Source organism: Lates calcarifer, linkage group LG17 (assembly GCF_001640805.2).
Source record: "Lates calcarifer isolate ASB-BC8 linkage group LG17, TLL_Latcal_v3, whole genome shotgun sequence".
Lineage (NCBI taxonomy): Eukaryota > Metazoa > Chordata > Actinopteri > Centropomidae > Lates > Lates calcarifer.
This window is the reverse complement of record NC_066849.1, coordinates 3,729,726-3,756,155: the sequence shown is the minus strand read 5'-3', so window position 1 is coordinate 3,756,155 and position 26,430 is coordinate 3,729,726. Positions and strand designations below refer to the sequence as shown.

Here is a 26,430-nt window from a genome sequence, read left to right as displayed (position 1 = left end):
TCAAATCTGTGTGTTGGTGCTTCAAAGCAAATATCTCGTTCACATGTGGTCTGAGGCGCTGCGGGTGTGTTTGACTGGATCTCAGTCAGCGCAGAGCGGGAGCTTTATCTCTCCTGATGGATCTGGCCACTCATTATGAGGTGGACTCATCTAATGAGCTCTGATTTCACAAAGGCCTTGGCTTGAGTTCAGTCTAATATGAGTGTGGATCATTAATATGTTCGGGTTGAGTTATGTGAGCATGCTCAGTGCAGTTTTGAAATGGAATGTTTTGGGTTTTTCAATTTGACACTATGTAATGCAGGTAAAGTAATGGGATAGTATGACGGTATTGTATTTAAGTATAAATTATAGGTACTTGTGAGTGTTTCCAATTTGGGCAACTTTATAACTCTGCTTCACAACACTTTGGATGGAATTTTGTACTTTTTACTCATTAAAAAGTGAGCAATTATTCATTAAATAATACATTAAAATACATTAAAATTATTTGACAGCTTTAGTTACTCTCTTCTTCACACATACAAAAGACAGGATGAGTTAACAAAGTATGATTCAGTGTCATAGATTCCACTGCCCAGCAGTAATTAAACTACAAGAGAACAATGCTGCTTTCACACTAATATATCAGATAATAATTCAATAATATGGCTGATATAAAAGTACAGTCACAGGGGGCACTTGTCTGAATTATGAGTATAGCCTACTCTTACTGAATCTTCAAGAATACTAGGACTAAATTGACTAACTTAATTGATGATTTGTTTCAGCACTAGTTCCATACAGTTTTACTTTATATTGTCTGCCTGCTACATTATCATATGATCTGCTTGTTTGACCCAGAGATGAACACTGCCAGCGATGAATCAGAACATAATGTGATAATACGTTGATGATGGTGGTGCTCATATTATGGACAGCTGTAGCTCAGGTGGTAGAGTAGGTAGGCTATTAGTCATAGGAGTGGCAGTCCAATCCCTGGCCCCTCTTGTCCACTTTCCAAAGTGTCCTTGAGCAGGATAAATTGTTCCAAATGTGTGAGTATGGGAATAATGCTTTGAACAAAAGCATCTACCAAATAAATGGAACGCAAAGAAAACTGTTTTCACATGGTGCACCTGGAAACAGTGGGCTGCTGCTGTCAGACAGGACGGTAAGGACAGAGGAAGACGCTGAGCTTGCCAGGATTCAGAGAAGCATTTGTCTTGCAGGATGGTCTTGTAACCTTTCGGTTTGCCATTTGCGGCGATGCCCTGTCGGTGGGTATAGATGTAAGAGAACCCACTGGAGGGGCACCCTCCCCACGAGCCCACCTGCCTCTCTTACTGCAGTCTGCTGTACCATGTGGAGCCCCAGATGTAGCCGGCAGAATAATCCACACTCATACACTCATGAAAGTGTCCATCTGGCCCCTCACGCTCACATTAAGCCCCAGAACCATACAGGCATGGGGACACTGGGAAGCCTCTGCAGGCCTGTTGTTGCGGCATTTACCAGATACAGCAGCGAGATACTGCTGTACTTCTTCTATTCTGTCCATAGAAAAGCCCAAGCTGAGGTGCTGCACAGCTGAGAGTCACTTGGCTGTGACCAAGAGGTGAAACGGAGAAGGACTGGGCAGGATAAGCCTGCAGATCTCACTGCTAGCAGAGCAGAGCAGAGTGAGGAGGATCTTTTTACATTAGCTGTGCCTCGGGCACATGCAGATAACAGCAAAGCTGCTGCCTGGCAGGAGAGGCACCAACACTACAGCCCTGCATCACAGCTGGCAATGTTTATCCAATCAAAATAAAAGAACTGCTTTTTTATTTCAGGGTTTTCTTTGCAGATCTGAAGAATATTTTATTTATTTTATTTGGACTAAATACAGAGACCTGAAAATCATTCAATGTAAATATCAGATTGAGGCCTGCCTCAATTTTTATTTCGCTTCCACTTACAGTATAAAAACTTTTGAACAACATAGTGGTTCAGTAATGGTTTAACAAAACATTCAATTATTAATGATTTAATATACAAGGCAGTTTCCTATTGAATACATTTACAGAGAAGCATTTATTTACAGTACATTCTTAGAAAATTATGCCTTAAAGGGGAACTCTAGAGGAGGAGGAGCTACATCAAAACTGGTTTACAAATGACACTGATGATGTCATCAGGGTTATTTGGGTGATGTCATCAGGGTTCGCCTCTGCTTGGGCCTATAGACTGCAAAATAGAACAAAGTCTGTGGTACAAACTGGGGGGCATGACCACTTACCGAGAAACAAAAAAGATGCAGTATTTGTTGCATTATGGGTAATGTAGGATGCAGTGTTTTTGGAGCTCAGACATACTAAGGACCAAAAGACAGTATGTCTTGGCCTCTGCAGGACTGATTTTGATCATTCTTCTTGAGCACTCAATTTTATGACAGTACCAACAAATCCTCCAACTTAAATGACCATGTAGGTTGTTTGTTCCAATACTCTGATATGACCAGAAGCATCTCTTAAAAGAGTGCCCAAACGGTGGCAGATGTACTGGACCTTTGTTGCCATGGTTACAGCAATAAACATGCAGTTAAGCTTAGGAAACAATTATAGTTTGGTTACGTTTATGCACAAAAACTACTTGGTTAGGTTTAGAAAAAGATTGTGCTTTGGGTTAATACGTACTTTCCCAAGATTAGAGGACCTTCTCTGTCGTTGTTGCAATAATAGAAATGTGGTTCAGGTTGTGGAATGGTCATGGATGAGAGAAACAACATTGTCCTTTGCTTCTGTGATTATTACCACAGGCCACAGGAGGTCGCTTAACAATAAAATGCAACTATGGGTGGCAATAAGCTGCTTTCCTAACCCTGGCTACATAATTTCCCATACTATTATTTTCATTTGCAGCTACTGTAGAAATATACACCTGAAAAACATTAGTAAACGACTTGTGGCTACATCCAGTATGAACGTTCTGTCTGATATACTGAAGAAATGTGTAGTGTGGCGTTGCATCTCCCTCAAAACATACAGCAAATGCAAACTGAAAGCTGTTACATACAGTGTGAAAAAAATTAATATGACGGTATGATGTGACGATAATGTAACATGAAGGCTACTTGTTATCACTTTTTCTATCTGTATGATAATGGTTTATGTTTTAAGAACTAGTGTCTCACTGGGAAGCTTTACTCTCATTTCTGAAGCAGCAGTGGGACAGACGTTGCTCTCGCCCCCGTCCCGTCACCACTTCACGGGCTATTCAATTAGCAGAAGAAGCATGGGAGATGGAGCCATAATGGAGCTGATGAGATGCACAAGGACAGGTGACACTAATCAGAACGGCGCCCCATTGTCTCTGTGTGGGCATCATTAAGGAAAGAGAGTGATTTCAGGCGTTTTTTTCTCTCTGAGCCTGAACACACTCATGCAAGCTGCGTGCACTCTCTTCCTTATCATCAATTTATAATATGTGAGAATACATCTGCTGAATAAAGTGTAAAGGTTAGACATAGAGGAAAACAGGATTATTTGACACCTTGAAAATAGGTTTTAAAGTGTAAGATCTCATAAATGCTACGCTGATAAACTGATGTGATATCTTGGATGGCTGTTAGACACATCTAAAACCCAAAGGATTTACTCTGGCCCTCTATTCTGTAAGCTCCCTCTGTTAGTGGTTTAGAAAAGGCTGAGACATCCACTCTTCAACACATCCACTTTCCTTGCGTCCACTTGGCTGGGTGAGGCTTCCGGTGAAGCGTGACCCACTGCTGCTGAAGTGGCCTCAGACCGATCCCAGCGGCCCCTGCCCGCTCTGTCTTCCTCTGAGCCTCTGGCCTGGACAGTGAAGGAGCTCTGCTCAGCCTGCCGGTAACGACTGCAGAGGTAGCTCGACAGACACCTGAGAAAACACCACCGGAGCACACCCATCAGGAGAGGAGAGACTCAGGGACACAAAGTCGGACCGCTTCATCCCACATATTTCTGTCATGCAAGTCCAATTACATACATTCACGTTTCATCCCAAATAACTTTGTTAGTGTAATAACATAATCCTAATCTCATTATTAAATCCCTCTCCACCCATTAACTGAGTCTTTAGTGCATGTGGGAAACTCCTGCTGAATCCTGAGTGCTGCTCAGCCTCCTGACATGATGTGACCATTCAGTTTCGTAAGACCTGGTCTCTCCAAATATTAAAGAAAGGACATGTTTTCAGAGAATTGAGGTCTAAATGAGTCTCATGTTGATTTTATAGCACTTTGATGATGCGTTATATTCAACAATGTCTCCCTCCAATAACATTTACATACTACTGTTTTGCTCTGCCAAATAGATTTTATGAGAAACATAACTGCTGCTTGGATTAGAATCACTGGCAACTTTTTGCCCAGTCGATGAAGTGGCCCTCCTGTACTACAGAGAGGTTGTAGGTGGGAGGTCAGCGTTGGTACTTAGGTCTAAAAAGAATAAGACACTGCATTGTATATGGTGTCCATCTGCACATATCAGCATGGAAGAACCACAAACATGTCTACTTTATGATGAAAGTATGATCTTCCCCATTAAACCTGCAACAACTGATTTTCTGGACACTTGTTGGGGCCAACACAAAAGATGTAATCACTGACATATTAATAGCTAATGATGTGATATGGTGAAGAAGTTAACCAGTGGAGTTTCTGGCCATCCAACAAATCTAAGTCCAAAATTCATTCTCCTTTTAGGTCTATAGTGGTCACTGCCAACCCTGGAAAAATATCTGGCTCTGTAGCTGCTAAACACTCCACTATGTATCAGGTAGTGTACACTGAGTTTATCAGAGCCTTTTCTCTGAAAACAGCTGCCTGCTGTGGCTGGAAACAATGTTAATGAGAACACAAAAAAAAAGCCAGATAGTGAAGTTGCACAGCATAAAACCAAAACAATGAGCTGAAAAGTGCTAAAATGTCAGGATTAGATGCATTTCTCTGTTGTATATTATTCTAAATGTAAAGTTTGTAAATAGTGTCAACTTGAGCTCTATGAATATTGGGTGCACATTTTTCACTCAGACATTTTTTAGACAACAACATCAATCGATAAATTGTTAGTTCTGTCCCTGCTTTCTGTAGCTGGACTAACATTATCATCAGCTGGACAGCTTTTGCTGAAAAAGCTGCCTGCAGCTAAGATCAAAAGAATGATCATGTGAGCAGTAAAACCAAAAACAATGCACTGACAGATGTTAAAAAGCTCCATAAAGTAAGATCAGAGTCAGTGATAATTCTCTGTGGGTTTGTCACTATGAGCGACCTTTCACATCATACATATAGCCATTTCATGCACTATTGATATAAAAGCATTGAGTAAAGCAGCTTTTAGTTGGTAGGAGCGCAAAACAAATGAAATCCATCTGAATGAAAAACTCTTTGCATTGGCAATTTGCAAATACATTGTGCTCAGTTGAACTATTTTCATGTCATATTGCCCATATGACCTTTTTTTCAATGCAAGTTAGCTGTATATGAATCTATTCTTGGAAAACAGTTTTGTTACAGTATATTACTGCCGGGTGATTGGCCAAAAGGTTACAAGTACATCTGATAATTTCCACCTAGTGATGCTGTTGGCAATATTTAAGGAGTAATGAGCATTTGCATACATGCACATCAACAGTCTCAGCAATGACATAGTTATCATGAGGTTCATATGACTGATGTAGGTGCTAATCATGATAACTTGACTCTGAGGTGGTTGGACGGCCTCAAACTGTATCATTTTCTTTAATCAGCAGCCACTTAATATCAAGACAGACACCTTTTAGCATTGCCTGGCAACCTGAGGGAGGATCAGAGAAATCAAGACTGGTACTCATTATTTCCCCATGTACCTTTTCATCTGTTGAATTCAATAATATATTGTAATTTGACAGTTTAACATTTTTAGGAACTGTTTGATACAAATCAATACACTGGACAGCAAGGCAAAAAAAATCGCTCTCCCAGTAGATTGACTGAATGTATAACCTCAGTCCACACAGTAATTGTCTACTGAGGCAAATCAATGCCTCAGATCAGAATTGAAGCATTCTGCTTGTTTACAACATCTATCATTTGTTCTTATCAAGTGTGATCAGAGCAATTTTCCCTCCCTTAATATAGGTTTGATGGGACAAAGAAAAGCTCAATTCTCAGAGAATTGGAAAACACATTTCTTGTGCTTTGTGGTAACTAAACTGTCAACAGATAAGAGAGTCCATAGTATCAACTCGTGGGTAATTCATCTTGCAATTGTGCCGTTGTGTTTTCATTTGGAGCAGCTTGGAAATATGGTTTGAGGCCTTTGCTCAAATGTCACAGCAAATGCTTTGTTCAAACGTTCACACAGAGGAAAAATGTAAAGCAGAATGCAGAATGTGTATACTTTAAGCTCTGTGCTCTCTCTCTTTCCCCAAATTCTCTTAACTTATGTGTAGCTGTTACTTCAAAAAAGCACATTTGTACCCTTGTGTAGACTTATATCTACTAAAGGGCAATGACCTACTCGTCCTCAGGCAGCTCTGCAAACTGCTGCAGACAGTAGCGTGAGGTGAGAGAGCAGTGTAGGCCACTTTGTATCATGTCAGCGCTAGCGGTTAGACGCCATCTCCACAGTGTCCCTTGTCACCAATCACATCCTTTTAAACCACCCAGGGAGCTTGACACCCCCCTCACACACACACACATACACATACACACTCCCTTATCTGTCAATGCTGCTTAAATAATGTAATTAATGACTTAATTAACATTTCCATAATCTATTTTAATAAATCTAACACGGCATAATGAGAGTTTCTAACCTCCAGGCAATGGCATATAAAAATTCACAGTGCAGAGCTGCATGGTCAGGGCACTGTCTCAGTGCCGCGACTCCTGCCATGACAGTAAAGGAAGGAGAGGGTGCATATTGTGTGACAGTCCTCGGAAAGGCAGTTCAAGCCTGACAAATGTCATGTGACTTTGTGAATCTGTCCAATAACAGACCTGTAGAAAGAAGAAGAGGGCTAAAAAGATTATTTTGGAGGTTAAAATGTTGAAAAGGAAGCCAGAGTGAACGAAACTCTGTGTATTGACAACATGTCTTAGCAGGACAACTTACTCTCTTTTTGTAACTGAACAGGAGAGACACAAAGCTAAACAGAAATGTAGTGATTACCATACAGAAGTAGTCTAGCATTATTCTATAGTTTTCTTATTGTCAAAAACAAGAATTTGTTTTTAGTTTTCACTTTAGTTTTCTGAGGTACTCAGCCTCAAGCTCACTGGTTCGTATTAAAGACCTCTTTTTAAAAACAAGTCATATAGTTTTATTTTAAAACAGCTGGGCACTGTAGTGCACTTGTAAGGGATTACTTTCAGTTGCATGTTGATATACATTTGGTGCTCTTTTGCTTCTTTGGCAGTATTTACAGCAGCAGGACAGTGTTTTAGGGATAGATTCACAAAATGAACAGTGTGTGTCCACAGTAATGAGGGAGCCAATCAGCCAGTGCAATGGTGATGTGTCTTAAAAGTTTTTGAACAACAATGGAGTTCTATGACTTACAGCAATAAGACACAACAGGCTTGGACTTGCAGGCATTAGCTGTTAGTAGGATCAGTTCAGTGTTGGTTTTGGTATTTTGAAATTTGTTGAACAACATAAAATACTGGAAACCTTGTCCTTTAGAAGAGCACTCTCTTTAGCATTACACTCATTTTCCAAACGCAATGCCTACATTACCCACAATGCAATGTGACTGCTGACAGTTCAGTCAGATATTGAGGTGTATTTTGCTAAAGTAACGGCTAATGTAGCCCGGAGTCTCTAGACTCAAGCAAAGATGAAGAGCAGGATACAGAGATCTGGTAAACTCACTTCTTTTTAACTTCACTTGTAGCATTAGACAGAAAGTTGCAGTCTTGGGACCCAACTTACACTGACTCAAGTGATGTCACTTGAGGCAATTTGGCACTTTATCTGGAGCCAAAAAAGATTTTATACATTTTTTAAAGGTTTACACAATAACCATAACTTTACATTATGTTGGAAATACATTGCAGTTAAAATATTTCATCTAATTTATTCAGACCTGTCCTGTATGAACAATTTCACACTATGACTACAATGTTTAATTGCTGAACAGCAAACTAAACTTGTCACAGAGGTATTGTAGCCATGGCAACTGACAACAGGTAACGGAGACACAGAGGCTCAGTCACTGGGAGGTTAGCAAAAAGCTTTAGCCCCCCTGCCATTAGACAGGTATTACTGCATGTAACCATTTTATCAAGAGTCAGTGTAAATGATCACATGAGAACAAATGCAGATCCAACACTAGCAAATAATAAAAAGGTCATTCCCAACTGTTTACCTGTTTATCTTTGTCTTAAAGCCCTGTTTCTGGGAAATTAACAGGGTGTGTGGTGGGTGAAAGATGAGGGGGTTGCGCCTTAGAAGGACTTCCCCCCTGGGGCTGAAGAGTGACTGAGATGCACCCTGACAGGGGGCAGCAGGAGGCTGGCACATCCCAGGCAGAACAAGCACCACGGGGCACAAGGCCCACCAATCCTAATAAGGGCACCCACCAACCTTCCCACTGTACCAGTAATAATGCAAACATCAGTTGACAGCAAACCTGTTCAGTGTAGTGGGATACCTCCAAAGTTCCATGTTAAACTGGAATATGTATTACAGTATACAAGGATGTGTATAATGATGTTTCTGTTCCATATATTATAGAGTACCTCATCTGAGTCATGGTTCCACTGAATTCATGTAAGATTTAAGCTTTGATGCTTCATAACAACATAAATATGTAATAATAGGTTATTTTGAATGATTCTTGGACATTAACAAAGTGTTTGTACTTTAACAATATAACTGTTAGCACGACAACACATTTGAACCTCTTTCAACTCAAACAATGGGCAAATACCTGCAGCCAAGATCTGCCAAGAATGCAGCTCGTCTGAAGCTGCTGAATGTGTTGTAAACAAACCAATTTCCTGTCATAAAATTACAGCTCATTACTAGCGTGGATAAGGGCTTCAACAACATAATGATGCAGAAGCACATTACCAGTGCGACCATATTTATTAATCACCAGTTCACTAGCCACATTCCTTGCAAAGGCGGTTAATGGGGGGAAAAAAGTTACGAGCCTTGTTGAGTTAATTACAAACAGCCTCTTTTTTTAGTTAAGACAAATACTGGAGGAAGGGGAGATGTAGAACACAAAGTTTTAATTATGCTATAGGCCTGAAAAGGAGCTTTGGCTGATTGGAGGGTTACATCACTCCTACTACCATCATATTTTACAGTGAATTTTATTAAGCAGGGGAGCTTGTCTAAATCCCAGCATTCAGTTGATTAAGGTCAGTCAGTAAAGTCACATTAATATATATATATATATAATATAACTCTTTTTTTCAAACACAATTTGTAGTAATCCACTAAATAGTTTTTAGTAATGTGCTGCCTGATTTAGTTACTGCAATTAAGGCAATTACGAATTACATAACCTGTATTTGTAATCTGATTACAGTATTTGTCATGTTGCTTTCTAATCACAGAGTAGATATTGTTTATGCCAGGAAGCTAATGCATTATTTACAAGTTAGATGTTAATAAAAACAGACTGTTCATTTACTAATGGTTTACAGAACCGCAGGCATTGTTCCAATTAGCAATATCAAAATGGGAAAGAAGACTAAGTGAAAACAAGAGGGGTGGGGGGTGTTGGGGGTCGGACAACAACATGTTTTCAGAGATGATTATTTGGGTGACACGGAAGCTCACCACTTCTTGTTTTGAAACTCACATAAAAATGAAATATTCCCTAAAAATACAGTTTGCATTTGGAAGATGAAAACACATCTAAGAATACAGCCAGAGTGGAAAGACCATCATCGTCATTTTAATCATTAGTATTCTGAATGTGTTCGGCATGTCATAAGAAGTTCAGACCAAGGGTACTTCAACTCTAAAAAGTGCAGATATGAAGGTTAATAAATACTGAGTAAATAAAAAGTAAATACTCACTTGATTAGCAGGATCTCTGTAAGCAGACCAAAAGAGGCTGCTGCCACTTTAAAGGTGCTGGGAGGAGGAGGGCTGGTGAAGGCAGTCATCATGCAGTGCACAACATAAGGCACCAGACCCAGCAAAACGAACACAGTGATCAGCACAAGCCACGTTTGCCACTGGAAGCTAATTGACCGCCATGGAGAATTCCACTGGAGCTGGTACTGGATAACAAGAGAAAAACACAACATGCAAGTCTGAGTCCTCATGATTTCACACAGTCATAGCCAGGAGCACAGCAGAGGGTTTTAGCTATGTTAGCATTGTGGTCCCAGGAATATCAGTGTTGGTCATTCAGTCTGTCTCTAGTAATATCATCAAGTCAAAATTTCACTTTCACCAAACTTTAGTTTATGACTTAATACTTGCAAAAATATTCCATTAGTCTCATGTCTCAACTGTTTAGTTGAAATTAGCACATGTTAGCATTCCTATTTGCTAAACTAAGATGGGAACCATGGTAATAATTATATGCGGTAAACATCAGCATATGAAAATTGTCATTTTGAGCATGTTAGCCTGCTGACATTAGCATTTAGCATTTTTAGCACTGCAGCACCTAAGCTCAGCATGGCCATAGACTCTTAATACGTGTTTAGACCAAATGTGCAGCGTTCTAGATAGACTGTTGCCTCAGGCATCAGTAGGACCATGAAATATGATCCAAGAAGCCCAGTTTGGGTAACAGGCCTGGGAATTTGAAGGCTTATCAGAGGCCATAACACTGACACAGTTTGTCATTCCCTAACACAGGATTTTACAACTGTGCTGTTATCATAGCAATTATTCTCTATCTGACATAATTTTCAGTTGACACTGAAGTAGTGGTAGCGGTAGCAAATTTCTGCTGCTAAGTATTCACAAGCTAGTTGCTAAGTGTGTCTGTCTATCGTTTGGTGCTGAGCAGGGAGTGCACAGTGGGTTTTCAGAACAGCTGCTTGATGTATCTTATGAGAGCGGTGAGATGAACCAGAACAGTAAAGTTGCAGGCCGAACAAACAATGAGCTGTAAATCACTATTAAGACCAGTGAAGTAGAAGTTAGCTGTGATAATTCTCTGTAGTGACCCATCTCACATTGTTTTCATATTATCATTTGGTTTTGCTGTCAAAAAAAATAACACTTTAAAGTATTTTATGACAGAAGAAATGTGCTGATTTAATGGTTCCTATTTCTGTAAGTTGTCTGTCTGGGTCCCTTGTTATGAAGGAAAATGACTTAATCAGTCTTAATCCCACCTACAAATCCTAATTGGTCAAATGTATCTTCAACTGGCTGAAATAGTTGTTAATGAGCACAACACCAGTTGTATTTGAATCACTGAACAAACAGAAGTTGTGGGCAACGATTTAGAGGTGTGGAACCACCCTTCAACAACTGTTAGTCTTGTTAAAATCTTCACCAACTGTGAGAAGATTTGGCCTAATTAATGTCTAACTTGGTGATTTACAGACACTGGTAGCACACTGTGTAGAGTGGATCTCATCAGGATTTATACACAGCTCACTCGTTAAAATTATTTCCTACTCATCTAAGGCAACGTGCATTGACTGTCTATGGTGACCTAAACAAACTAGTGTAGAAGCCAAATCGTGCTCATAATTGGCTAATTATGTAGTGTGTTCCCAGTTTAAGACAGTCAATGTACACTGAGCTACAGAGCCAAAAAGTCAAACAGTAAACCTAGTAACTGTAGTGTGACCCTACAGTAGAAAGTAAACAAATCCATATTGTTGGAATGAACTCAGTAATGCAATGTCACACCTGCTCTGTACATAGAGTCCTTTTTTACCTCAGGCTTGGTACGTCAAAATCTGTACAAAACACTTAAACAGTTAAATAGAACAAAAAAAAAAAACACCCATATTTAAAAACACATATAAATACACACACATAAAAAACACTGAAGCATGCAGTCATCAAGCCAGCATGCAAACACTGCCTTCAATCCTCGCCAAATATTGCCTTGCTCTGGAGACAAACCAAACCACGTGAACAGCGTTTGATTAGTGTCTGGAATTCATCTGCAAATGCACACTTGCCTTGTCCTCTTTCATGGCCGCTATTCATTAATTAGATTCTTTGTGCAACTGAGCTATCCTCAGTGTTTAAGGTTACATCAGGCCCCAGTAAGTGGCTGCCTGATAACAGAATGCATCCATCTTCATTACTCAGCCCTTTCTGTCTAGGCTTGCTTCTCCACAAGTGAGCTATGTCAGTAGGTTCTAAGGAACTGATCCATTTCATTGCATTCAGATCCTGAACTTTTGCCTCCTTTGATTTTAGTCGCTCTGATTAAATTACTGGGTTGTGGTCTCCAATTCATATTGGGTTCTTTTGTGGTGATTTTTCCCTCTCAAGGTGGAGCCGTGGTGCAGCCAAATGAAAGCCCTTTTTGTGTTTTTAGAATACAAACTATCTTTATGAATGTACACTAAGAACTGTCAGATAAACATTACAGCCAATTAATTTGTAAAACCCGTGCTGAGCTCACGCTCCCTGTCCTACTGGATCAATAAGTTTTAGCCGTTATAGCGATGCAAGTCAGTAGACTGGTTATTTTTCAAATGAATCCTGTCTATCAGACAGTAACATTTTAAACATTCTGGTTGATTTGTAACATTAGTCTTGACAATCTAAAGCTGTAGATCACAGTCAGGTCATTTCATTAAAAAAAATCTATTTCAATTCATTTGGAACATGGCAACTAATAATTCAGAAATGATTACATCTGAAATTAGATTTCTGTCAAATTAATTATTAAATTAATCATATATAAATTAAAAGCTAATGTTGAATTTATTAATCTTTTTTGCATTTAGTTTCATAATGCAAACCAGTTTCTTCTACTTGCAGGGGCTAACACAAAGAGAGAAAAACTGTAAGCTGGTTTCATTCTTTTTGCAAAAGAAAGCCCAGACATTCAGATAAATGTCTCCACAAACCAAAACACCTGTTTTCAATCTTAGAAGAAATATGAATAGACTCAATTCCCAAGGTAACAAAAGAGTGAATGTGTTGCCACACAGTGAAGGCTTTCTTTTGTTATTCAGGGAATGGAACCTGATAAACACAAGCTTTAAAATTTGGTGGTCAGTCCTTAAGGTTTTGGATGCTTGAAAGCAACTGAACACAATTTGGTGACAATCCTTAAAAGGCATGTTTAAATGAAGCTGTTAGCGTTACATCCATCAGTGAGATCTCAGCTTTTAGTCAATTCAAGGTCAGGCCAGTTTGAATCAGGTTAAAAGCAGCTCAAATTGTATATTGTATTCCCTCAGCCAAATTAATTATCTGTTTAGAACAGTGAAGTAGCCATAAGGAGACAGACCACCACATCTGTCTTGTCTCCACGTGACTCTGCATGGAATGTAAGCAGGTTTTTAGTATTTTGGAGGCGAGTGGTTCAGAGGAAAAAAGGAGACACAATGGTTCATCTATTCCTAGGAAACCATGATTAAAGACACACTACATGAGGATATGTATCACTGGCTTGGCAGACTTACCTGCCCCTTTTTGGTGAGGAGCACTGTCTCGTCAGAAATTACATTTGCTCTGAATCTAATCTTAAATTCAAATAACGTGTTAATCCAAACACCACTACGGAGAAGCAAGCTATAACTTAAAAAGTCAACACTCCATACATTAACCACTGGTTAAAAATCACAGTGTGTTAATTACATCCTGATGTTTTATGACTGTGACCTTTAAACACTGTACCAATCAATCAATACAGGAGGGAGGCAGCCTATTGGGAATATTTAGATCCACAGATTCTGAAAGTAGGGCACTATTTATCCAAACACAATCATTATTAATAGCCGGACAGTCAACCCAAATACATTTTCTGCATATTTTCCACATTACCCCCTCTCCCTTTAGAAGTACAACTACCACATACACATTGTCCACCAAGGAGATTATAGAATTAATAAAGCCACACTTGTACAGCAAAGGGGATAAAGGGACAAATACAATATTATCCTTATAAAGTCATGGTCAGATATGTTTGACCTGCTATTTAAATGACAATGTGGGTTTGCTTTAGCTTTTGTATTTTCAAACAATATGTTTCACTTTTACAACAGAAGAGAGTACAATATAACTTCCCTCAATCTGGTAAACCACATGACATAGCCGCTAACAAAGCCGCCTAAATTCTGGTATAGTATCATCCAGACTCCCATGCACTTGATATGCCACTGGGCTTGGAAATACCACCAGCTTACAACTTCAGGTAGTAAGCTAGTTAGCAAGACATGCTGACATTAGCAACTTCCCTTAGAGCAGACAAACACATTGTTTAATCCATTCTTAAATTTTTTTACAATCTTGCTTAGTTTTAGAAAGATGAAAAAATGACATCATCCAGACTCTGAAGTTATACAGACTAGCCACAGCTAGTAATGTTTGCTGAAGTATGAGTCCTCAGTGAAGAGGTTTAACGAACGCTCAGTTCCACTCTCAGATGTCAACAACATTACATTTGTGCATGTTACATGCTTGAGTTATTCATCATAGTATTGTTTTCCTGTGAGGTGAAGGAGTTTGTGATTATTACTGTGAATGCCTTCAACTAAATTTGGAATCACACACATTGGCCTTTTGCAATAACAGCCACTGAAATATTTACCAACCACATATTTCTAGTAATCATACCATGTATACCTGCTGCATTCTGGATGACTCAGTACTTAGTAACCTTTAAGTGGTTATCGACTAACTTTAGTTAGATCTCCTAATTTCAGGCGCAACACAAATTAACTGTGTAATGTGGAAATGCCAAGTTGCTCCTTAGACAGTCTCCAATGTGCATGCTGCTTATTTGCTAACAACAGGGATGAAGTTCTACTTAGAAGGACCAGGCCAGAAAGTCTATTAACTTATTGAGATTAAAAGCCTGATGCCTTCCCTCCCACACGTCCCTCCATGGCCACTTCCCCCGGCCGGTATCACACCTCCAAAGGAGAAAGGTGATTGATGAGAGCCATCAGGCAGCTTGGAATCTCTTCTCTCATTAGACTCCTTATGCATCTAAGCTGTTTCAACACACACTGGGAAAGAAAGGCAGGGGGAAGGGAGTGAGGAGGTGTCCATCTGACTTTTTAGAAGATAAGTACTTGCACTAAAATATTTACCTTGTACATTAATCTCTGGGAAATTAATTTGCCATTATACTTTCACCCTGAGAAAAAAAATAGACTTTTTTAATCGAGAAGTGTGGTTTCCACTCCCTACTCTTCATGCTCAGTGAGCTTTCTCTCTTTTGACTCACTCATGGGACTGCTTGGAAATTAATGTCCCTGAGGGAGCAGTGTTTGGACAGTCAGGGTGGAGCCTATCATCGACCACCGTGGCTCTCTTGAGGAGGGTTAGCTGGAGTGGCGAAAAGGAAGGGAAAGAATGTTATATATGCATATCCCTATTGCAGACATGCTCCATCATATTAATGGAAGTGCAGCACAATATTATGTACTAATTGCCAAAGGATAGTAGTATTACTATGATGTGCTTGCTGACTGTATCGCTGCAAACCAAGTGGGGTCCATTCTGTTCAGATAAATAACCTCATTATACCTCAGACAATAACCAAGATAAACAGTCAGAATCAATGCCCTATATGGAAACAATTTAGTTTGTGCTGCAGCTAATTCCTGTTAACTTTTACATTACACGTTTTTGAGTCAACTGAAAAGTTTTAGAAGCAGCTCTTTCGATGAAGTAAAGAAACAAAAATATGCAATATAAATACAGAATAATCTTTGTCTTTAAGTTGTTGTGACATTAGAATTGCCCATTTCCTAACCACACCCTCTCTTTATATTGTGAGGCAGTGTGAGGGAGAATGCAGAGCCTTTTTCTGGTGTATGCGCCCAATGAGCAAATGACTGAGCCACCATCTTGGAATGCAGTATCCAGTTCACCAGTGTTAAGGGTCAGGGCTTGGAGACAGGGGCTGTGGTGGGCATTATTCTTGCTTAATATTGTTTGTTCCTGCTTAAATCTGATATACCTCTAAACAACAGATGAAGATCTGTTTTGAGGGAGTAGCTCTTTGCCCTCTGCTCTAGACATTTGATTTTCCTCTTTTTATGTCTGTTTTCCGTTGTTACTCTTCTACTTTGAACTGATAGATGTTTTCCCTTCTCTTTTGGCATGCCACTGCACTGCACACGCACCCTGCAGCTGTATGACAAAGTGGAAGCGAAAAAATTGTGATCGCCCCCTGGTGGCTGCCTGCTAACACTTGACTCTATATGCAGCAGAGTCTTTTATGAGCGGAGCAGTGTTTTTTAAGGTCAATATTAGTCAGTCAGGTTCATTTAATTGTGGGTAGCTAAGATGAATATTTCCTTAATTGTGCAGCTCTATACTGCACATAGCCCTCAAATTCATGTCATACCCTTTTCTGGATTCTCATTTTAGCATTTCCAAACCACTCATAGAGCTAACGTTAACTAACTAGCTGGCTATGGTTGGTAAAATCTGCTGGTGAAAGTTGTCATTTCAGCTGGCAAAAACACAAAAAGCTGTTCAGCAAAGATGAAACTTGTTTTTGTCTAGGTTTATTTAAAATATTAATTAGTAAGAAATTCAAGCAGTAAATCTGCCCCATTATTACAAACTGAATATGCTGCGTGTGAGAACAGAAAGCTTGACAGGCGCACCAACAGCCACTTGGCGGATGGTCAATTGTGGCTGCGTGGCTCCTTGTGAGGAAGTGTAAGACAGTGTGAGAGGATGTGCATAAGTGTATGTGAGTGGGAAAGACAGAGAGAGCATTGTGTGAAACAGTTTGTGTGTCAGAGAGGGAGAAAGAGGGAGAGTTTGCCTGCTAAGGGTGGGGTTTTGGTCATCTGCCATCGGATAAGATATCCTGACAAGGCAATCAGAGAGAAACAAATTCTGCAGCCACACGGGTTCAACTCTGTCGTTCTTCACCCTGATGAGCTTTTGAAAAATGAAGTGCAGTTGAAATTGGTTTTGTATGAGAGGCTTCATATCTGTCTCTTGTCAGGATTATTGCCACCTGTCTTCATTGGCTGCAAAGGTCTGTTAATTAATCTGCCTCTCCTTCTGAGTGGACAGGGTGAACAGAGCGCTGCCATCCCTCCACAACACTAGTGTGTCAGGTGTACTATTCCAAATAAATACACATCTAATCTATGATAAGACTGTGATGTTAAAGCAACATCTCTAATCAGTGCTATTAAAATGCTACATCATGTCTTTCTTCTCTAATTTTATGAGTGAAGTGCTTTAATTGGATATTTAATTTAATTTAGTTAATGAAAGTCCTGGGAAATGTTGTATGAGGGACACTGATATCTCTTGTGATCAATGGAGCTGCAAATAGAGCTCTTCAGATATCCTCCTCTGAGATTGTGTCTGTCTCTAACCGTAAAACTGCTTAGTACAGAATATTAATAAAAACAACAGCAAAATGACTATATGCTATTATAGAAATATATCCAATGTGCGCTGATCTACAGAAAAGTGATCCCTGATAAAACATGTCAGCTGGTATTAGTAAGTGGAAGCATACAGTTAAGAGCACCAGCATGTGATCCAGCATTGATTAATTTGACACGAATAGATTAATATGCCACTGGATACCCATGCCAAGCTTATCAGAATAAGACTGTTATTACACAACCATGGGCTGTGATGCTGTGAATGAGCAGGAGGAAACTGATTTACTAGGCCAGGATACTGCAAGACCGGAGGCAGGGAAAAACAGCTCAGTGGGCTTTCTTTCTTTTGTTGCAAGAGGCCCAATCACAATCCCACAGGAACTTGCCATTGGCCTCAGCCCTGCAAAGTGTCAAATTGATCAAGTGTTAGCTGGGATCGTCTGCTGCAGAGTGTCTGCACCTGTGCATTCCTCTAAGTGTTGAGATCCCAGCGATTCCTGACATGAAGTTTGAACTTGGCCTGCTGTTTGCAGCTCAGGCGTACCCAGACATGCCTGGCTGAGAGCAGCTTGTATTGTACACACACTCCCTGTCACTCTCTGCTGTTCCTTTGGAATGTAAACCACCAGTGTCACACCAGTGTGATACACTGGGGCTGCACGTTTTTTGTTGCAGTGCAGGTGCAGCTTGGGGAGCAGCACCAAAGTGCTTTGCCAAGTTACAGCATGCAAAAGAACAACGGTTAGTTGGACTGAATGCATGCAAAATAAAGTTTTCTTTTCCTTTAAAGTCTGAACAAAGAAAAGCATCAGATAATGTTTATTACATATTTCCCCTGTGAATGCATGCCACAGTACCCTTAATCAACAGCACTTTTACATATGTTTGATTAAGTAAAAATGAGCCGTTGTTTCTCCAAGGACATCTTTTTATGTGAAGAATACTTTTTCATTTAGCAGATGCTTATATGCAGAACACTGTTGTTGCCGCCCACAGGTATAATCAACCAGAAAATTAATAATCATTCTGCAGGACTGCAATAAATCATTATGCTTTGGACAATTAATAATGGTGGCGAAGCTTGGGATGTCTGATTACAATAGTTACGATGCATATCATCAAGATTTAAATTTAACATTTCACAATGGAATTTCAGACACCAGTGCACATTACTGATGTTTAAATTTGGCATTGGGGCGGGTCACGGGGGTTGAGGGATGGTGTGTATCTCCATTTACAACTCTAACCAAACTGCTATTACAAAAATTACAGTGCAGCACTTTTTGTAGCTATAAATTTGCAGTTTATGCAAGTAAGAACAGGCTTGACTACTGATTGGAGGAAAAAAGTAGAACCAAAGAGCTTTATGAAGCTTCTCAGGCGACACGTTCCGTATAAGCACATGATGTTTAGGTCTTAAAGTAGCTGAATGCAATAACCTAGATTTTACAATTGAGAAACACATTTTAAGGAACCAGCCACCCTTTAGTCATTCTATCAGCATTCTCCTCCTGCCTTGGAAGTTTATTGAAAGAATGGTTTGTATGTATATATATATGTGTGTGTGTGTGTGTGTGTGTGTGTGTCTGTGTATAGGGTCATTCCACTATCACAACTTTAATGCAGATGGTCGATCAATTGTTGAGTGATACAGAAAGTGATACAATAGTTGGTGCAACTGTATGTAGTTTATGTTATTTTCATGCTGCATTTGATTTACATTGAGGTGTCCCACAGGGGATCTGTTTGGGACCTCTGTTCTTTTCTTTTCTCAAAGCCAATTTAACAGTGTTTGCTGTTGACACTGTTTATATCAACTAACTCATGCAAATGACTTAAATAGAATTTTGAGAAATTAATTAACTTGAATTTGGGTATTCAAAATAATATTTTCTCTAATTTTTCTAAATGAAATACATTATTTCTGTCTCTGTATGCACTAAGGGGAGAGAATCAATTACGTCTCTTTATCAAGAGAACTTTCATGACATATCTGGGGATCTTAACTTTTGGCTGTCATCTGTAACGTCATGGGGTAGTCACATCAACAAAATAGTTACACTCATCTCAATTACTGCTGAATAATAATAACGATAAGTGTTACAAAAAAGTGCTGGATAAGCTTCAGTTAGTACAGAATAAAACAGCATAGCTCTCCACTGTTGAAACTGGAACAGGTTAAGGTATGATCTGTTTAACTTTGTTTAGAAAATAATTATTCTAAAACAGTCATATGCTCTGTATTCAAAAATCTAAAAAACTGTGCACAGGATTTATGCCAAAGAAGTGAGAAAACTGGTGTCATGATTCTATTTCTACCTGTCAACATTTTAATTGAAAGAGTTATTTTTGAAGACATGTCTATAAAATATTTAAGCACGAGAAGAAAAAATTAAAAAAATTATCCATCTTTTCAGTATGGATGCGAAAATGAATTGAGATTTATTATCATATTAAGTTTTCTGCCAGTGGAAAAGTTTGTATGCCCTAGGTTTGGTTTTTATGTAACTTTACTGGGTTGACCAAAATTCTATGGTATTGTACATGTTTTAGCTACTTTACGACATTCAGCATTTGGAAGGACCCATCATGCTTTAAATTTTGTATTTCATTCAGAAAGTGGAAGCTAGAAAGCTAGGTAGTGGAGCTCCACTTGAAAAGTGGACGATAGGTAGCCCAGCTAGCTAGTGTTAGTACACTACTGTAGATGTTACTTTTGGTTTTGTTTATTTCCACGTGCTGAGTTATCAGCAGCTTTGGCACAATCAGTGTTTTGCTTGTAAAAAGAGGGGGAATCTAGCTAGCTGTCTCTTTGTTATGAGTCCAGTTGTGGTGATGGGAAAGGACAAGACTGTTAAAACTTGCAGCAAGAAGTAGTCCTGTAGCCTCAGCACACTGTACATTACACCATGATTCAAATCATGGTTCAAATGTTGGGTATAGCCATTGGAGTGTTATAACCCACAAAGATACTGCACTACTAATACTGCAGTATGGAAAGTATTTTAGAAAATTACAAGTTTTGGCCAAAGTATGTCAAAATAAATGCAGAGGATAAACTAATTTGTTGGCAAAAATGTATTTTCATTTCAGTTTGACTTCAGTATGGACCTTGGCATAGGTAGTTGTTGCCAAAGCAACAACTAATGGTGATCAAAAAAAACAAAAAACAAAAACAAAATCCCACAATAATGATGAAAAAGGCTATTTCCTTCTTTTTCCACGTACTAGTTGCCAGCATCACCTGTAAGTGAACCTTAGCATGACATCTCATATTCCCCCAAATGATACACAGTTATTTTTCCAATACCCTCATAACCCAGGTGCGCATATGAGTTACACGCTGTGAGTGTAACTAACACTGGCTCCTCTCAGTTTTGACATCCAGCTTTCAAGAGTCAAAGAAGAAACACCGAAAAACATGGGGGTCCCATACCTGAGCAGGGTAGTCAGCTCACTGAGTGGACATAAACTTCCTCCACCTGACATGTGGTGGGAAGAGGATTAGTTAAACACACTCAGCCTTGGCTGACTCACAGTTTGTGGAATCACAAAGTAATCTCGAGGCACATTCACTTAGGAGGCAGCTTGATGATCCCCGGTCAGTGATTTATTCATCTGAGGCGCGTTGCGAGGCTGTAAGAATTTGTCAAGTTAGAATCCTAATTAAAACTGTTAATCACAGATTCCTGTTTGTTCAGCACTCGAGTGAAATGAAAAATGTGATCAAATTATTCATTGCTCCCTTTCAGACAGGTAAGTCAGCATAGCCCCGAGTGTCAATGTGCCTGCAAAAGTTTATGAAGGCTTATGAGGAGTTTAAGCCCTGACTTTTTAATGTATTTGATATACATAGAAATTACAAGTTGACATCAACAATTTAACCACCTGATCAGTGTGGATTTATCTATGTATGTAGATCAGCTTAAGTTGACGGAAAATCAGCTTCAGTCATTAGAAAGCAGTGGACCAGATCAAAGTGCATGAAAGTGAAGCCTGTAGCTTTAGTACACAGAGGTAAAGTGACTGAGGAAAACTCCTTTATTTTCTCAGCCCTAATATTTCATACTGCTCGTATACATTTTATTTTGTCAGTCTAAAGTTACAACATTTTTGTCATATTGTCACTGAATCATGCTACTGCTACAGGTATGTAAGCACATCCAGCTGCCATAAAAGCTAAAATGATGACAAATTAAGTAAATCTTATTTCAAAATCCACCACTATACAGTTTGTTTTGTTTAGCTGAGACCTAGACGTGTAGAGTAATCCTGACCAAACCAACACGTAACTCTCATTGAAAACCCCTGTATTGTTTTAGTTTTAGTTATGGAAAGGGAAACTAGCGAGCATCAGGGAGTCTGAAGAAAGGGCTGAGCAACACAAATGGTTGTACCGCTGCCTGCTGTGAAGACCCTATTAAAAACAATGTAGACACCAGCAGGCAGTCAATCTACAGACCACTAGTGGCCCCCTTTGATGTACAGACGCTGCCTGATAACAACTTCAAAAACTGGATGAAATATTACATCAGACAGATTGACCAAAAGACTCTCCTCAGTGTATAGGTGCTGATTATTGAAAAATAAATCTCCACCTCATGTCAGAATACAGGTTTGTTCTATTCTAATCCTGAATATTTGTGTTATGATTTGAAAATGTATTTGAGGCAGCTGTCAGACAAGAGGTGATACCAAGACTTGTCAATCAGTATGATTTAGTGTCCTGTAAACTCTAGTGGGAGGCACAACTGCGACACTCAAAGGTAGAGGCTGACTAATAAATCTGCCAGCAGATACCAGTTTATCACAAATATACAAGGCCAAATTAACCTGTTGGGGGGTCTGGGGATAAAAATAAGCTACTTCCCTCCTACAACTATCCCTTTGTGCAGCGTGTACTGTCTGTTTTTCTATGCCAGACTTGTGTCTTTTGGTGTGATTTAACACAAAATTTACAATTATGCAACACATATGCACAAAACTAGATGAATAAATGTCTTGAAACTAGATTTTGATTTCTCTTCAAAACGGGACTGCAAGGGCTGGGAATATTCTAGCATAAATTAGTTAACACACATTAAGCCTGGTGATTTTGTTTATTTTTTTAGTTCTGGGCCTTGGGTAGTTTCCTGCTTTGCCATGTTGGTAATCCATGTTATTGGCATATATGTTGGCTGGTGAGCAACAAAAAAAATCCCCAAATATTCAGTACTGACTTGGGTAAAAGAGAAGGAAAACAAAGAGCTGAAAATTTTCTCTGGATTTTCAACTATTATTATTTTGAGTGGCAGCACTGAAAAGAGGACAGTCACTGGCATTAGGAGGTGTGCAGAATGACATTTGATATTCAACCATTTAGGCCAGTCCATCACCATGGTGGATTGTTATGTTTGTGCAAGATGGAATAACTCAAGCCTCCCAAAACATCAAATCCACACTTTTCCTAACAGGAAAACAAATGGTGCTAATTATAAGACTGGGTGTGCTTTATGCAGGTAAGGTAACTGCCATGTTTAGAGTGCTGTACTTGCTGCAAGATGAAGCTCCTGGACCTGTCCTGCCATATCTATCATGTTTGATAGACTGTGCCATGTAAAGTTAGTCCATGAGACAATCAGGTTTATTAATAAACAGAACCTATAAACCTGTAAACCTGTAAACCACCAAGGTTTGCCATGCCTTAAATGCATATTGTAGGTAACGTTAACACATTTATGTGCTGTTAATGTGATGTATTCAGTGTAAATTCTAGGTGAGACAAAAACTGTGCAAAAAACTGTGCATATGCCTAGACACCTTTCATCCCTTATGTGATGTTAAATGTCAGTCTGTCTAATATATTTTAGGACATACAGAGCATGTTCTCCATGTACGATGTATAGGTAAATTGGGTTAAGTGGTATTGTGTGACAACTATAGCTGATGTGAGTTGAGAAGACAGACTGTATAATTATAATTTAGTTATTACAGACAATAGCTGACTTATACCATTTTTAAATAGGAGGGAGTAGCAGTTAGAAAGAACAGAGAAATATCCAAGTGTTTACACTGTGTAAAAATGGGGAATAATCATTTGAAATTAATCAAATGAACTGCCTTGGGCAAATGTAATTACTGAAATAATTTCTTGAAGTAGAGGGATTTTTGTTTGTGGCTGACATTACAATGGTGATCATTGTATAACAAGACCAATGTGTTACGTAATGTGTGAAGACACTGAGCAGTTTTGGGTCTATATATTTAAACCCTTAACTTGTTTGGTTGGATTGGACAGGTGACAACATTCAAACTCCAGCATGCTGTAAATCAGCACATCAAGATCCTCCTCCAAGCCAATGCCTTCTCCAGCCACTGGAAACTCTCCAGGGGTTCCACTTTGGGAAACTCCTGGTTAGTGGATAATAGTGAAGAATGTGTGGGGGATAGTGTAGATTCATTGGCCCCCTTCCTCCAGCGTGACATCCTGTTTCTTTCACCAATGAAACAAGGCAACTGTTAAACTGTACAAGACAGGGCTTGTTCATGGAAACACTGCCTCATCACTGCCATTTATAATGAAACCAAACACATACAGTAAGGCATTACGTCATGCCATGGTATATCAACACTCAGGTTAATGTCTGTAATTCTACAGCAGTTTTTGATCTCTCCCATTGTGGGGTAAAAGCCATTTCAGTGAAATGTAAAACTATCAAATTGATAAGACTGACATATCTAGGGTAGGTTTATCTAGGCCGCAGCTTAAAGTAGGCAAAAGTCCTGAAGAGCATGGAGATGTGAAACTGAATACAGTGACATCATGCTTATTGATGCTTCTTCAGCAGGGAGCCTTGCTTTATCTTTTTTTTTTTTGTCTGACACTGATGGCAATGTCATGACTTTTGCAGGTATTTGGTCATAAACTGACGTACAGAACACATTTTTGATTCAATAACGGTGTTAGAAGAAAAGCTGAGAATCACCAAGTTTATTACAGTTCTTCTGAAGGGGTACATAAATGCCTGCACTAAATTTGTTGAAATATTTCAGTCTGGATCAAAGAGGGAGGCTGACTTGTTGACATTGCCATCCCTAAAGCAATGTTGCAGGCATAGCAGACAATCATTCTAACTAACACCTGTATTAAAATACCAAATCTCCTCACAATACTAACTTTTCTGGCACATGTTTCAGCCTGTTAGAATGGTATTAAGAATAATGTGTAGTACATTAAACAGCTGCTGGAGGTCCATTTATTTTGTAAAACCAGGAAAGCATTGACTGGTGTTAACCTTAACCCCCCTGCAACACAGGAGTCAAACTGAAAGATGAAAATCAATTTATATCATTTATTTATTTATTTATTTATGTTATAGCCAATATATTTCTTTCTTTCTTTCTTCTTTCAGCTGTGCTGCACAGTGCAGGATTGCAAGTAAATATGTTCTGGTCACCAGCCATGTTGGTTGCAAATATCTTACCAAAGCCTGGTGAGTTTTTAAGATGATCCTATATTTTCCTATATTTCTGAAGGTCATGTTAGCCTTTAAAGTCTGGTTACTATATTTTTTTATGTGTAAAAATGTACAGTTCTCACAATGTCATTCCAAACCAAGCAACACTGGATTGGTATTGCTTTATCATTGTCGTTTTTCCTTGGGTTCCATTAGATGATTGGGTAACACGCATTTAGTTATTCAGTACATTAAAACCAAAAGCAATAAGCAAACAAATCAGTGATTAACAGAAATGATCGGGTAAATTACTATGACGTTGCTTCCTTAGCTTTATTTAGTGCATGTTACTGTGATAATATGATGTTAGTGATGCATTTCAACTTAATTAGCTGAGACAATGGTAAATTAGCAGCTAGTGAATTGATACATTGCTGTTCTTTTCACTGATTTTCCCTATGGGAAGCTGCAGCTGATGGTCCCGCACTGAGAGTTCATAATTTTTTTATTCTCTCTTGGGCCTTTGTGTCCTGTGAGTACAAAATATGAGGAGGCAGTTATTTTAAATGTTGAAATTGCAATACTATACGTGTGTATACAGTTTGGGCAGCAATTCCCAACATTTTTACATTTAGGTTTTTAGGAAGTAAATGAAGTAAAATCTATTTGTTACCCTTCATACCTACTACTTAATAATGTGAATACATTATGGTCAGGTCAACAAAAGAATGATTCTGGTCACGCTTTATCTCATGTGTCTGTTATTTCTCAGTGGTTTTCCAGACAGAATTAAGTTATCTGATGCTAAATTTAGGGAAAACTGAGATTCTAAGCTATTATTATTATTATTATTTTCATTTTTCTTTCTTTCTTAAACCCAAATTGCTATTCAGTCATTATTAATTTCTTACTGAAAATGTTATTTGTTGGCTGACTGTAGAGAAATTACCTATTTTTGACTGTTTAGCCAACCTGCAGTGCTAATACTAAAGACTGTAGGTTACACTTTCTTAGCATTTCATTGGAATTTATTGGAGATGTAACAAATATAAAACTGTCTATATTAGTAATTTACAGGCTCCTAAAATTGTGATCCCCCTCTCCTTGTTTTATTTGGAAAGTTTTTAGAGTAGCACATACTATAGCAGTAATTATTCAGAAATTCACAATTAAAATTAGACAGACATGAAAAAATAAATATAATTATGTGCAGCATATCATGTTTTTTATGCTTTCCTGTGGTGTGTCATATTGCTGTACTTCACATTAATCTCTGAGTCCCTTGACTGGGTCCTGAGCATCAGGTTGATATAGGTAATATCATACTGTATGTCAGACTGAAAAGTTGGTGACATTTTGAAAAAAGTAGGGTATTAAAAGTCAAGTGAAATTCTGAGCAAAGTATCTAATTGCTGGAATCATTTTTAAATGGATGATGTACTTCAACATGGCTGCGTTTATGAATTCGTTAGAGCAGCTGTCACTCAACTCTTTATCTGTGGCAAATATCCT

The 26,430-nt window shown here is 38.9% G+C and overlaps 1 protein-coding gene across 1 annotated transcript in view; it reads right to left on the bottom strand.

The window, feature by feature from the left end:
• Positions 1–1,891: 1,891 nt before the first annotated feature.
• The window catches only part of LOC108878890 (uncharacterized), a 64,468-nt gene continuing 39,929 nt past the window's right edge, over positions 1,892–26,430 (bottom strand). The window contains exons 4-5 of the mRNA XM_051077073.1: positions 10,026–10,231; positions 1,892–3,879 (exon numbers count right to left, since the gene is read on the bottom strand). Of these exons, the coding sequence (XP_050933030.1) occupies positions 3,657–3,879; positions 10,026–10,231 (429 nt within the window). The 3' untranslated portion in view covers positions 1,892–3,656. The remainder of the gene's footprint in view (positions 3,880–10,025; positions 10,232–26,430) is intronic.